A 15,530-nucleotide genomic window follows, 5' to 3' on the forward strand; every position below is an offset into this window, starting at 1 on the left:
GTGTGTGTCTGTGCACCCAGTGGATTCACCGACGGGTGGTCTGAACGGGGGGAACAATGGGGAGGTTTGGAGTGAGGAGGGGTTAGAGCAGCAGCGGTCCCACCACCTGCCACCCGCTGCTCCGTAGGTGGGGTTTTTAAAGACCCATGGGGGTGGATGTTGGAGGGAATATAGCCTGGTTTTTAGCTGCCTCACGTGAGACACGGACACACGCACAAAAACCAGACCTGTCCCTAATCTGGATCCCAAATCTGCTCCCAGAATGAGCTTTACAGTAATCTGACCTTCTTAGACAAAACACCACACCGCCTGCAGTCTTCAGAACAAAACACAAAGGATGTTTACAATGTGTGCTGCTTGTACTCTGGCCCCAGAGCTGCGTGAAATTCCTCCCTGTATCTGAATCAAAACACTGGATATGGTGGCCGCTGTATGGTTTTATGGATGGATGCAAATTGCAAATAAATGCAAATACTTTGGTGCATTTCTTTTTACACATTGTGCGCACCTAGACTTAATGCTCTTACAGTGGCAAAGAGCAGCGTGTACGAATGCTGTAGAGGCCAACACTAAATCTTACTTTTTTGTTGTTTTGAAATTGTAATATCCGTGTGATCTCACAAAACAAGTGTTGCAGTGTGCAAATGCAACGTTGACCTTAGAGTACGTCACAATGAGCACCTTGTTTCCTCACATAATCCTGTCTGCTGCTGAGCTTGGTGGATCTATTGCCGGCTTGATGTTATTGTGTAATAAGTGCATGTGTGTTGTGTTTTCCTGAGGGCGTAGAGAGAGAGAAAGAGAAAGAGAGAGAGAGAAGGCTGAGGTCAACAGCATGGAGGTGGCATTGAACCATAAACGCATCAAGGCTTTACTCGTCTACCGTTAAAAAGGTGCTGCGCTGCGTCCGCTTAATCCCCCTGTTAAAGGTCAAATGCAGCCGGGTCGCCTTTTTTGAAAGAAGAAACGACTGTAGATATTCTGACAGATACCTGCACAGAGAGAGCATCACAGAGACGGATTAGATCGCCTCTGCTGAGATACTTTAAAAACAGTGAGAAACAAATGTATCCTTTCACGGTCTCTCCCGCCGCTGCCTTCAGAGCATCCCAGCCTTTGTGTGATTTCTTCGCCTCCGTCTTGTGATCCGAGAAGAAAGGCGGGAGCGTTTCCGACATGAATATAGGCCACAGACTCTCTCTTCTTTAGGCTTATTATTTCTCCCTGGAAGCTTGAATTATAAATAATGCAAAGAGGCCCCCCTTCACATGTATACGCAAAACCCCCAGTCGGAATTAAGAAGTACCCAGTTTCCCCCCTTTTTATTCTATGGGATAGCCCCCGTTTCTCCCCTCTCTAAACTCCCACCCTGTTCACTTTTTAATTTGAACCTCCTCGCCATACCCCTCACCCTCCTCGAGCACTCTCTCTTTCTTTTTCACCCTCCGTCCCCCTCCCCCTCTACTCCATTTATTTCTCTCTTTCATCAATCCCCTGGTCTCTCCTTCGTTCTCTCTCCCCCTCTTGTCCTTGTTTTAAGGATCCCCTCCGTCTCTGTGCCGTCTGCACTGGGCCAGATAAGACAGACAGAGGACAGAGTGATAATCATGTTTAGCCACAGTCGAGCTCCTCTGGCTGCGTTCACATCCACCGTTTGGTGGCGGCCGCTGGAACGACGCGATGCCAGTTTGTTATGGTCGTGTCCCCGTGTGACTCCATAGCAGTACATAGTGTGTCTGTGTGTCGCTGTAGTGTTTGGTGGCAACTGCTCTCCTCTCCTCTCCTGCATGGTTCTCTCTCTTCCTCTCTCCTCCCCTGTTTTCTCCTCTCCTCTCCTCTTCTCCTTTCATCCTTTCTTCTCTCTCATCCTACCTCTCCCCCGTCTTCTCTACCATTCAGCTCATCTTGTGTTTTCTTTTCCTCTCTCCTCCCCCTCTACCTTGTCCTTTCCTCTCTTTTCTCCTCTCCTCTCCTTTCCTCTTCTCATGTCTCTTTTTCTCCCCTCCTCTGCTCCTCTCTTCTCTCCTATTTCCTCCTTTCCTTTTATATTACATTTCCAGCCCCTCCCTTTCTTTCATCATCTATCTCTTCCTCACCTCTTCTTTCATCTTTTCCTCTCTCTCTCCTGTCCTCATCATCTCTCTTCTTTTTCCTCCTCCTCTCCTCCCTCTCTTCCTCTAATCTCTCCTCTGCTCTCTCACCAACCAAAAGGAGGAGGATCTTTCCGACAGGCCCAGCCCCCTGCGCTCTGACTCGTCCATGCTGTGTGACAGGGGAAGGCTGGGCTGTCCCGAGCATTATCTAAACACTCACCCACACACAGCCCCCGATACACACTCGCGCGCACACACACACAAAAACACACACACATTCGCAGTAACTGTCTGTGCCAGAGCTTCCCTGTGCTCTCGGCTCAAGCCCTCTTAAAGCTGTTTTTCTGCTGGAGATCAGTGAGAGCTAACGACACACAGCTGCCTCTGCTGAAGACAGAGGAAGGACAAGAGGAGAAGAGAGGGAGGGGAAAAGAGGGAGGAGAGGACAAGCTTGGGAGGAAAACAAAACCACCAGCAGCCTCTTAACTCCTTGCCTGTGTGTGTGTTTGTGTGTGTGTCTCTGGCGGTCTGCGGGGCTGTCAGTTCAACAAGGAGTGGTTTTCTGCTGTAGTTCAACACTTTTTCTCTTTTTTTTTCATTTTCTTTTTTTGGAGTCAGAAGGGGGAAGGAATAAGAGGAGGAAAAGAAGAGGGGTTGGAGTTCACATGACATAATCGGAGTGAATGGGTTGCCATGGTGACTCACCCAGGGAGCCTGACCCGTGCAGAGTGAATGGAGGGAGCGCCTTGGACGCCAAGTGAACGATAAACTAACGGAGGGGAGTCACCACAGAGAGAGAGAGAGAGAGAGAGAGAGACAGCGAGAGAGAGAGAGAGAGCGACAGAGGAGTCAGGAGAGAGCGAAGGAGTGGTGGATAACAGAGGAAGCACAGAGAAGCTGAGCAGAGGTTGAGAATGGAGGACGGGTTTTCCAGCTACAGCAGCTTGTATGACACCTCATCACTGCTCCAGTTCTGCAACGGTAAAACTAACTAATCCGTCTTCTTCCTCCTCCTCCTCCCCCCACTCTCCATCCCTCTCTTCCCTTCAGCTGCCTGCATGTTGTTTCGCTGGACTTGACATGTCATCAGCTGACTGGCTCAACTTGACACCAAGCAGAGTTGTGTGTGTCTGTATGTGTGTGTTGTGTCGCACCGTGTGTCTGTGTTGCAGGCATGAGCTATTTTGGCTCCAGCTCTCAGGGCTTTGGTGAAATGAGCTCAACCTTTTATGCTGCTGTGCTGTGCACGACTTTAACATTTTACTGTTAAAACCAGGCTGCTCTTTATCCAGTGGATTTAGTGGACGTTTGATTTAAATAGAGGACATTTATCTCAAAACAAAACAAAACATTGTAGCCAAAAGGAAGTTTCAGTGCCAGATAAATGTCAACAGTGCATGACAGCCAAAAGAAGGAGGACAGATGAGGAACAGTCCTTTGCTCTCGGTGCTGCTCTGATTACTCTGGCTCTGCTTGATGTCATGAAGGCTATGTTATGAATATATTTCTCCCCTGCTGGTTGATTGCGATTGTTTTTGCTGAACGAGACAAAAGAAGAATGACAGAACAGTACATGGCACAGTGCTGCTCATGTTTCTGCCCGTTGTTGTAATGTAATTTATTTGCTGGCAGAGGGTGAAACAGTACCTCGGGGTGCTAATGTTATGGGTGGGAGATGGTGACTCAGGGAAGAGGCAAAGCAGCATGACACATCAGAATGACATCAGTTTAGGAATAATGTCCAAGAAGCTCGAGTTTCCTCTTGAAAAGCAAAAGATTCACAACTTTAGATTAAAAACTCAGATTTCAAAAGGTCCCACTTTGATAACATCCTGTGATAACACATGCCTGTATCCCATTTCAACATGTGCTGGACGTTTACTTTAAAATAATGTATTGTTTTCAACTATATGTTGCCCAGTTGACTGATACCATCACTGCTGGCATACTGACAGTTAGTGAGCCCGCCAAACAAAGAGGATTATCTGCTACACAATAACCTGTGTCCCTAACAGAGATTACTGTAGCAGAGGGAGTTTAAAGCTGCTCCACTCAACCGGTTGACTAAAGATAAAATGAAATGTGTGTATCATGTGCAGGGTGGATCTCTCCTAAAAAATAAAAATCACCTCCTGTATGCCTCAGTTCACATCTGCATTGTTTATGTTGTACATGAAGGATTTTTCAGTGTGGCAGTGACTGTGTGGAAGCTGGTTAGTGAGCATAAATGGTCATTGACAAAGCATAGAGTAACGTAATTGCCATTGGTGGATAATGAAAAAATCAATGATATTTACTGCGCTGTGTAAGCACTTTGCTTCATGGGATATTATTGTGTAGCAGTGCGAATCATGAACAGAGGTGTCCCCTGCTATGGATACAGGCCACTTCTTCTATTTCCATGAATCACTAATGTAGTGAATCCAGTTAAAAGCTTTTACCCCTCATGGATTTCCCTCATTAAATTTATAGCAGTCCAAAAGGAGGAGATGCAGATGAAAGGAAACAGATGAGATGGAGAAGCTTAAAGATGATACAAAGCTGGAAGATGTCTATAGAAGTGATGTTTTCCTCCTCTGGTGCATTAAGTCCTTTAATGACAAATCATAAATGGTACATCTGCTTCATTTTTGATGGTATAGAGTGTAAAGAAACGGGGGTTAGTGAGGCAAGGCAGCAGATTGATTTCATTTCAGGGTTTGAATGTTATAAAAATAGGTGCTGGTTTGTTGATAACCTAAAATGGCTGAAGTAAGAGAGGTGTGTACTGTATATAGGTATGCGCCTTTTCTGCACAGGTGCTGTATTCCTAGGTGACAAGCAAAGTGCTGATGGTAGCAATGATAACACGTGAGGTGGGTCGGTCGGACTGACCTGAAAAACAGGTACAGAGGCAGCTTCACAGTGTAAGACATGTAACAACTTTTCTCCGTGGAAATTATTGACCTTTAAAATTCTTGATAATTACAGTGTAATGGCAGGTACAGCGTTGGCAGCAAACACTTTGCCCTCAAGGCTCAGTGGTTTGGTGAGAGGTGATAGGAGTTTGCTGTCAAAACTGTGAAATGAGACGAGAAACTTTAAGCTCTTTTTCAAATCTTGAAGAAACGATCCGAGCTACGTGTCGACTTGGATTTAGTTAGCGCTTCTCTCTCTACTTTTTCACGATGTCATGTCTGTGAGCAGAGGGAGAGTCTGTGATTTGTCTGACACGGGGTGGTTGTTTGTAATCCCTCACAATGTCATGTTTCCTCCCTGTGAGAGTCAATGAAATAAGACATGCTGCTGAGGGGCTGTTGCCAGGGATTTTCCAACCTCCAGCCCTCTGCTTTCTCTCTCTTTCTTTCTTTACTTCACACACACACACACATACATAACCAACACAGACTTAATGGCAAGGAAGCTGTGCCTTGTTCCAACAGACTGCTTAATTGGGTGAACCCAGTGTGTGCATTCGAGGCTGATGTGTTTATGTCAGTGGGAGTGCACCCACACATGCGCAGGACCAGTGTTGTATGCATGTGTGTGTGTGTGTTTGAGTGTGTGTTGGGCCTGTAGGCCAGGGTGATTTCATACTCCTCTGCTGCTGTCGTCCAGCTGAACCCAGATCCACTCAAAGAAAAAGTCAATGATGTCATTCATTCCCTCTCTCGGCCCGTGTGTTGTGGAGCATCCAACCAGACTAATGTTCAGAGACTAGGTCAGCTAAACTGCAGAAACTCGCGCAGGGCTGCAAAGCTTTGTCCTCAGGAGGTCGGCGCTAGCTCAGGCTAACTGGAAATTAGCCCCATTACACACTGTGACACACATGCTGATTGCAGCTGATGGAGGAAGTGAATCCTTGAGAGAGGCTTTGTTTTTCTGTGTCAAATCACATTTGGAATCAGCCGGGTCTGGAGGAGAGAACCGATTTGATCGAATTAGTCTGTGTTGTGCAGCTGGTAATGAGATTGCTCTTGTTTTTATAGAATTTACTAATGTCATGATAACAGATTGGCGGGATTGTTGCCCATTTTAAGGGGAAAAAAAGTGAACATTTGATGATATCATCACTTTAAAAGCGTATCCTGGTGTTTCTTGGTCTAAACTTTCCCAGAGCAGTTTCCAAAACCATTTTAAAGCCACCTCACTAAAGACTTGGCACTATTTTATGCAATAAGTAGATTCAGATGAGAATTTTTATGTGCTGTCTCTGTATTGGTCACTTTTTACCTTGAGTTTGCATTACAAAAGCACAGCAAGGCTTTTTGGAAGAGCAGTGTCCTTGATTGGAGCTCTATGAGCTCCATGTACAACTCCATGAAAGTTTTATGGATGTTGTACATTTTTAATAATCTTTCAATTCAATATTATTCAGATTACAAATGGCAGAAAGTAGTGGAAAAATATCCTTCAACATTTCCTAAACTCTGACTTGTTTTGTTTGGCCACACGTGCAAAACCCAAACAACTGATAAAAAATGATATAAAACAGATGTTTGAACTCATGGAATGAGTGGATGTTTGTCAGTTTTGCTCGATAAATGAGTGAAACAATTGTCAACAATGTCGCAGGTTAATTTTCTGTCAGTCGACAGATCTTTTCAGCTTCATCTTACTCATGTTAAAAGCAGCGGTTCTCTTTCTCAGCACAATCACATCAATCTCAAAACAACACTGACTGTATTTGTTTCTCTTTTCTCCATCCTACATCACTTACACCTCAAGTGCTTTAACAAGTGCAACAATTGCAGCAACCAATAACACAGAGCATATGGAAATGTGACCATTGTTTTAAGATGGACTTTCCTTATATGCATATAGCTATTATTCAGGATACAACCATGCATATATAATGTGTGATTGCATTCCCCAAGCCCTTAAAGAAGGCCTTGAAGAATACACTAATACGGTCTGTTTTTAGAGAGACTTGAAAAATGTGAATCTAATTGGCAGTCATGTTGAGTATGACAGATGTGTAGCTGTGATGTGCACAACCATTAGAGCAAAAACAGGGGTAAATGTGATTTCTTGTTCATTAGTTCCTGATGCACCAAAAGCTCCTGATGTGTTAATAAGTCAATCTGTTAATAAGTAAATCCGGCTCACTTAAGGCGCTTTAATACTGATGATCACCCACTCATGTTCTTCTCACAGTACTCGGCCTCTCCATGCTAACAAATCCATTCTCCTGCATTCAGTCGTGTGATTCGCTCATTTACCTTTCGAGATAATGATGTCTGCCCAGATTTGGATCAAACACTCCTTTATCTTCCTGCTACACACTCGTGCTGTATGGCCACGGGCACAGTGGCACAGTGGCACAGCCCTCACCCCACCAGCAGTCACACTGTGGCACCAGAACATGCCAGCAAGATCTCAGCGGGGGGGGGCAAAGGGTGGTAGATGGAGGACAGGAGGGGGGAAAAACAGCAGAGGAAGGAAGATTTTAATTTGAAAAACCAAATGTTGATTTAAGTAGAAGATCTTTCCCACCAAAAAGTAGAGATGGAGTGCAGATGGATGGGACGGACACATGGGGCGTAGAGGGAAATGAGTATAGACGCGATTCTCGTTTGATGTTTGCTGGAGGTGTTTTGATTCACAGTGAAGGTGGCGTGACTCCATCCAGTCTCCGCCCCTTTCTTGGCTGTGCATCTGTGGGTATCTCCAGCCAAGCCCCGACTGATGATGACACGTGTAGAGGGATTAGGATTAAAGTCTCGCTCACATAGCCAAACACAGTAGCCAAGACAGGATGGAGGAGAAGGAGGAGGATGAGGAAGAGGAGGAGGAGGGTGACACTGACATTTGTTTCCCTCGATTTATAAGTTGCACTGTAACTCCAAATTCGTCTCATGCTGTTAGAGTTCAGTGTATTTTTTGTGTTGTGCTTCTCTTTGGAGGGATTTCCCATCTTGAAATTATACCAGCAGATATCAACTCCTTGACCTTGTCTTCTCCTTCACCTTTCACTTTGTTTATTCTTCTCTTTTTCTCTCATTCTTTCACTTTATCTATAAATGCTATGTGTAAAAACCCACTTTCATGCCGACCTGCACTCTGATATGTGCAAAATTGTCAATGGAGAGACAATGAGACAGGGGAATATTAAGAAACTTTGTGTGTGTGTGTGTGAGAGAGAGAGTGTGTGAGTGTCTATTATCTGTAACTGTAACACGTATCAGAGCAGCAGTATGATACATATTGATCTGAATGGGATAACTCATCCACTACTGCTGGTTCATTTAAAGGCTCACATTGATTTCCTTTAGCTGTGTCAGCGTGAGCACTCGCATCGCACTTCTTTTTTCATCTCCCTCAACGTTACTGGATTTCTTCACTTTCTTAAACTCTGACTCTTTCCATCCTTCAGCCCTCACCTTGCTTTTACTTTCCTCTCTGTCTCTCTCTCGAGCCTCTCATATGTTCACCCTCGCACCTACGTCAGACTCTCTCTCCTGAGCTCTGTTTGATCTTGAGCGAATGCCCCAAGTGGATCTCAGGGTGCTCTTCTTCTTTTAGTTTCTTTTTCTACAGATATTGAGAAGGGCGGTTTGGGCTTCTGTAGTCACGAGTCATGTTGCCCCCCCCCTCCATGCCCATCCCCCCCCCCCCCCCCCCCGCTTCCCACCGCTCCTTATCTCCCTCACCCCTTTACTCCCTTTTCTCTCCTGATAAGGCTTCAACCCGCACTTTCTCTTTCATCCTGCATAGTGAGTCATTAACCGCTAACATTTACACAGACTGACAGTGTGTGCTGATTAAACATGTTCATGCTACTGCTGCGTTGAAGTGTCTGCAGCTACAGAGGAGCTGCCTCTCCTGCTCCGTGGCGCGTTGTCTAAAGCGGCAGATTGTGCCGCAGGAGAGTCAAGCTGTGTGTTGTTAGAGTTCGGTGAGAGCCAGCAGATCTGTGGCCGCCTCGTTGCCAGTTGAGAAGCGATGCCACTTACGTCACGATAAGAGTCTGGTGTCCATGTGGTGCCAGCCTTGACAATGACATCCTGCCATCCCCTAATGAATTATGTCCTGGGCCTGTCTTAGATGTTGGCTGTATCATCAATATGCAGTGTGTTGATATTAATATTATTTTTATTATGAACAACATGCAAAAATGACATAGCTGATGAAATATCAACTATTAGAACAAGTTTCATCTTTGCACATATCTTTGACGGTATTGTGCAATGTATCAGGGCTGCATCCAGCAATGTCTGTCTTTATCAGTGAATCTCCCTGTTGTTTTCTCATTAAAATCAATAAGTTGTCTTCTGAAAAACAGCCTGAAATTGAACGTGATAATCAACGTCCAACCACAGAAAACTCGGATAAGCATCATCTGAGGAGATGGAACCAGAGACTCTTGTTTTGAAGCAGCTGTGCTGTGAAGGTCTTCTCTGTACAAATGAATTCTAAAATAATCTAAATGTTATATAAATATAAATATAAATAAGTAATGATATTAATAAAATCTAAAGAAATTTCCCTTTGGGGATTAAAAAGGTTCTTATTCTAAAAGATGAACCACGATAGAGCTGACATGATTAGTCGATTGATTTCAGTTAAACATTAAAAGCCCTGCTTTAAACTTTATGTTGTTTCCCAAACATAATCTAGAAATCCAGTTGTAGGAACACATGTATGTGTTTAAAGGCTGATTAAATGGCAAACAGCAAAGTTATTACAACGACTTATCTCCAACAAGTAACAGACTGATTCACACAAAAGAATTATCACAGTAATAAATAAAAATCTTCAGCTGCTGACCTTGTTTAAAAAAAAATGAAATGGCTTATCCTCTCCTCATTGCAAAATCCAACAATGATATCACAATTTATCAAATAGGGTTTGTTTATCACCAGTAAGATGATGGTTTAATGAGGCACTCTCTTTCACTTCTACACACACTGTGTTATATATTGCATTTTATTCAGGGGTAAGGTTAGGAGTCATGGAAACCAAGTCTCAGTGAGCCAGCAGGCACATGATGCCATTTGCTGTTGAACTATCTCTGTGTGTGCGTGTGTGTGTGTCCTGCTTGTCTTTTCCACCACTAACACACATCCATGCAGCCTCATGCCATGACCCACTAAAACAATCAGGCATAAACTAGAGTGAGTTCCTGTGCTAAATATATATATATACTGAGTGTGTGTGTGTGTGTGTGTGTGTGTGTGTGTGTATAACCCACGCTTCTGGCAGTGAAACATGAAAGAGAGAAGCGCCGTCTGGCTATATGTGTGCATGTGTCCATCTTCAAGTTCACTGTATGTGTGTGTGTGTGCGCATACTATCACAAGGTCAGGGGAGGAGACACTCAGGCTGCATTACTCTTTGAACTGGATGTCATGAATGCATAAAAATACCATGAAAGAGCCAGAAACGGAATCAGTGTGCAGCCAGAGCAGCGGAGAGTGGGATGCTTCCACTGTGCACTGTAACATTAAACATGCTCAGCAGAGTGTTAAACTCTACCTGTGGGGGAGGGTGACTCGTAATAAATCACACAAGTCAGCAGAATCCTGAAGAGATGCCATTATTTTTAGTCATTGCTAGTTTCCTGATGCGATCGCTAAAGCTGCTCTGTCCAGTCCAGCCAAAAGAAGAGGGACTGGATTACAGAGTTTTACATATGAAGATGCTCTAAAACACTAATTTATTCAAATGTGTCTCAAATTGGTATGCAAATGCTTTCCAGCAGAAATCATCTGAGTGCACACAGGTATGTGTTGTTGCATTCATGTATGCAGATGCATAAATTTCCCTTTTTAATCTCTAAGTACATCAGCGAACCATTTAGGATTAATTAAAGATGAATTCAATTACTATGACAAGTTGAGCGTCAGTTCGATTATATTTATGGTAATAATCTTCTTCAGCATATTGTCTCAATGGGCCCTAAAGTTGTGGCCCTTCGATTTGGTTGCTCCTCATCTTTAAACCCAGGGCCAAGATTTCATCTGGCCAGTTGTGATGTGAACAGATATAATTAACCTCTTGGTGCCCGTGGTGCAGCTCCCACAGGCTGCTCGGCACCCTAATTGGTCTCTTACATCTGTTGTTAATGGAAGAACCAAGCGGGAAGCCCCAGTTCTGTGTGTGCGTGTGTGTGCGTGTAACAGATGGAGAAGGAAAGGAGGAGAATCCCATTAGAAATTCCATTAAAAATCATTGAACACAGGTGCAGAGATGAGAGGAAAGAGGGTGGACATGATTCTTTGGTTTGTTTCCCCCTCTGTTATTGTCACTATGTCAGTTTCAGTGATGGGTAAAAGGGAAATGGGTTCTCTTTTGACAGTTCAGTGTTGTTGTTAAGCCAAGCAACTGCATAATGGATGACTGGTCCAATCAGTGAGCTATGGGAACAGTTGAAATGATGACATGACCTTGGGCCACTCAAAACCACTTAAATCAACCAGAACAGATAGAAAGTAGGGCTTCAAATTTATATATAGTGTAAATGTTTTTCATCCTTCACCCATATCAGGTCTTGGAAGAATTTGACATTTGAACAGCTTGTTTTTCCAGCTTTACAATCAGATCCAAACCCACTTTGTGCCCAGTGACTTGCACAATTGTCTTATCAGATGTCCTTTATGGCTGTGGACAGATTATGAGACAAATGAGCCTCTGGGCTGTGGAGATATCTGAAAGGCTCCCGCACCTCTTCCCCACAACAGCAAGACCCCCAGACTCAAAGAGTTTTGTAGTGTCTCTTTGTTTTTATTGTATGTCTTTTTGTCATTGTTTTGTGTCTCTTTGTTGTTGCTTCACTGTAAGTCTGTTATTCTGTGGCTCATGTGTTCCCCGTTTGTGATAATTTTTTGTCACTTTTGATGTTGTTTTTCTTTTACTGTGTCTTCTTCATGGTCATCGTTTCTGTCTGTTTTGTAGTTGTTTAGTTCTTACATCTCTCTGTAGTTGTTCTGCATCTCTTTCCTATTGTTTTATGTCATTTTGTCATCATTAATTGTCTGGTTTGTTGACATTTCAGACAGGAATGCAAACAATTCAGATATCTTCAAAATAAGTTTTTGGGCCTGTTCAGTAAATTCCATACATTTTTGAGATTGACATAGATCTGTCCTCAGCATCTGCTCTATGTCCACAGTGAGCAGAATAAATGTAATGGGCTTTATATCTAAACATAGCAGGATGCAGCTATGTCAGGTGTCTTCCAGGGAAATGTCCCAGCTATTCTTATTCTAACAGACTGCATGTAGAGGCAACATGTAAATAGTAAATGTCACAGACACGTAACAGTGAATGGGGGTTGAATTTAAAAATAGAAACACATTTAAAAGTGAAACACTTCTCTTCAGACTTGTTGTGTAATGATCTTGTCTCCTGCCAACAGTGTCACTGTATGCCCCCCCTCTCCAGATGGCAGATATATGCAATTGGCCCACGTTCACTCTCTGGCACACAGTGTCTCTGTATGTGTGTTAGACCAATTCTCACACCAAAATGGTTTCCCATAACAACACTGTTACTGGATGGAACAACACCAGTGTACACACACACACACACACACACACACACACATGTTGGATGGAACAAGCGTCCCGCCTCCTGTTCCTTCCTGGTTGTTTGTTACTGAGGGACAAAGCCCTGTTTTATGTGCACTGTTAGCCTTTGCTGTAAAACCTACAGTTAATTACTTTAAAATGTCCAGTAAAATAACTTAAAAACATTGAACAGTATAAAACTGTAACATGCATTGCATCATGGGAGTTTTATTATAAACTAGAGTATATTACTGTATAATTTCAAAAATGCAGTAGTATACTGTTGTAGCATGGGTCCACAAAACAAAAACAGTTATTTACTAGATTACTTACAGTAAACTACACTTTTGTATTTTCTAGTAAGGTACTGTAGTTTGGATTAGGCGGGAATGCATCTAAAAGCCATTTACCAGTTGCCAGTTACGTTAAACAAAAGAAGAGGACGAAGAAGACGGTGGACAAGTAAAGTTCATTCATCAACCTTGGTGGAGAGAGGCTACTCCGTTGCGGTAAGTTTAAATGTAGAAATTAAACGTCTTGATTAAACCTGACCTGATTTAACCTTTGCTTAGCATAATGCTAACATTACTCTGAATGATGTTATTAAGTTAGCCTGAGATGTTCAGACAGTCACAAACACATAGCTACTTACCGACCAAGGTTAGCTAACATTATGTAACAGCTAAAGTCATGTAGAAGATTAATATCTAGATAGACACCACTTATGAATTTCACCAAAACATTATTAATTCGCCTGGGTCTATGTGCGTGCGTGTGTGAGTGCGTGCGTGCCTGTGTTTCATGGCAGGAGGTAACGTTAGCTAACTTAGTTAGGCTATGTGCTCTCTGGTGATACATGTTCATACAATATGATCATTTGAATGCGGCCAAACTGCTGTATGCTGCTCGGTGTAACACCCAAGCCCTCCTGTGTGAGTCCTGCAGACTTGAGTCCGTTAAAATATTTTTTTTTAATTTTTGTCCCTAATGTCCTAGCTTTAGTAGCATGCTAGGATAGCCTTAGCCTGCTTGCTATTGTCGTCCCTTGCGCACACTCTGTTCAGAGAGGAGCCAAGGCAGCCAGCCCAGTCACGTTTCTTGTCGAGAAGATTATGATTTATAATCTTGTGTGTGCGTCTGTAATATTAATTTGATTCAATACCATTGTGAAAGCCTTGACTGTCAACTAAAATGCCCAGTAAAAATCTTAGAAACATTGAAAACAGTACAAAACTGTATAATTTCAAAAATACGGTATGATACTGGTCTCTTACAATGCATCATGGGCCCACAAAGCAAAAATGGTTACCTACTGGATTATTTACAGTTAACTACACTAATACATTTTCAAGTAAGGTACCGTTGTTGATAACAGTTGTTATAGATAATTTACAGTAAACAACAGTTTGTGTATTTTCTAGTAATGTACCGTAGTTTGGATTAGGTGGGACAAAGCACCTAAAAGCTAAAAGATCACTACACTCCCAGTCCCAGGGTTCCCTTAGGTCTTTGAAATTCTTAAAAGTTTGACAGAATTTGTGGCAAAAGTATCAAAGTATTGAAAGTTTTTTTTGGGGGGGGGAAATATAAAGATATGGGAAAGTGATCGAATTTTTGTATGGTAGTTTGTGAATATAAATTAAGTGGTGCAGCTGAATCTATACGTTGCTTTATACATCTGTTTAATTTGTTGTTTGTAGCATTAGGAAGCGACATTCCAAGGAAGGGGGTGTGTACCAGGCTCCAAGAGAGTCCAGGCAAGAGAGAGGAACCTTGAGGCTGGCCATGCAACTCCAGTGCTGGGCTGTCTAACCAGAGATTTGTAAGTTTTTATGTAAGGAAACATATAAATTGGAAATGCTATTGATAAGTGGCGCAGCCAATCGTGTATGTGCTTAATGTGTGTGTCTGTTTGTTTGTGTTGGTTGTAGCATCAGGAGGCAGGAAGGGACCTTCCAGAGAAGCAGGTGAATACCAGGCTCCAGAAAAATCCAGACAGGAGAGAGGAACCTTTAGACTGGCCAGGGGCCTCTGGCACTGGGCTGTCTAACCAGAGCGTCAGATTCTGGTAAGTTGTATTGTACAAATTAAACATCTTGATTAAACTTGACTTGAATTAACATTTGCTTAGCATGACGTTACTCTGAATGATGTTAGTTAGCCTGAAATGTTCAGACAGTCACACACATGCACACACACTTGAATTCCAGCTATAAATTTCATAGGTAGGAAAACTTTCAACCATCTCACACATTCTGAAATGTGTGGTTGTAAAGAACAAATTTCATCTATACAGTGATGTGGCCTTGTTAACAGAGGAAAGATGTCTGTCTAAATCAAACCAGATAAAATCTTACACAAATTAAGGTCTGGATAGTGTGGCATTTGTGTGTTCAGTGTAGTGTACTTTACCAGCCCTTGGCAGGTGATCTTTAAACACATCTTCTTCATCTAACTATCTCCTTCATTTACTTCAGAAAGATACTCTCCACTGAAGTCCTTCCAACATCCCACTGATCGACACACCCATCACCAAACGAAGCTCTGTGGTCTGTGGCCTCCCCTGGCCCCTTGCCCCATCGTTAGAGGTATTGTTCAACCTTTCCTGGGAATTTTTTTTTTTTTTAAAGGGACAACGAGGAGTCTCATATTAATGTGGATGAATCTACGTTACCACTTGTTAATGGGTCAATTTTCAATAAATATGTTGTTTTGTCTTTATAGTAATTTTGATATTATTTAGTGGTCGGCTCGCCCAGCATTTCCTACTTTCGGTTTCGCAAACACTGGGGTCATGGGAATAACGCTGTCGAATCACCGTTTATGGTCGAAACTACGACGGTATCTGATCGTCTTTGAACCTCCGAATTTTATTCTTGATCAATGAAAACATTCTTAGCAAATGTTTTCGCTTTTTTCCATCTTGTGCCGGTCCAAGAATTTCACC

At 42.9% G+C, this 15,530-nt stretch overlaps 1 protein-coding gene and 1 long non-coding RNA gene across 8 annotated transcripts in view; both read left to right on the forward strand.

Annotated features, from left to right (window-relative positions):
• The first annotated feature begins 2,372 nt into the window (after positions 1-2,372).
• Positions 2,373-15,530, forward strand: part of eml1 (EMAP like 1) — a 42,937-nt gene continuing 29,779 nt past the window's right edge. For all 7 annotated transcript variants that reach the window (XM_083997984.1, XM_083997986.1, XM_083997987.1 and 4 more), the window contains exon 1: positions 2,373-3,074. In XM_083997984.1, coding sequence (XP_083854110.1) covers positions 3,008-3,074 — 67 coding nt within the window. In that variant the 5' untranslated portion in view covers positions 2,373-3,007. The remainder of the gene's footprint in view (positions 3,075-15,530) is intronic.
• Positions 14,272-15,209, forward strand: LOC311005538. The gene is made up of 3 exons (XR_014596352.1): positions 14,272-14,405; positions 14,515-14,651; positions 15,061-15,209. It is a non-coding gene; the product is annotated as an uncharacterized lncRNA (long non-coding RNA).

This window comes from Trachurus trachurus (assembly GCF_905171665.1).
Source record: "Trachurus trachurus genome assembly, chromosome: 22".
Classification (NCBI taxonomy): Eukaryota; Metazoa; Chordata; class Actinopteri; order Carangiformes; family Carangidae; genus Trachurus; species Trachurus trachurus.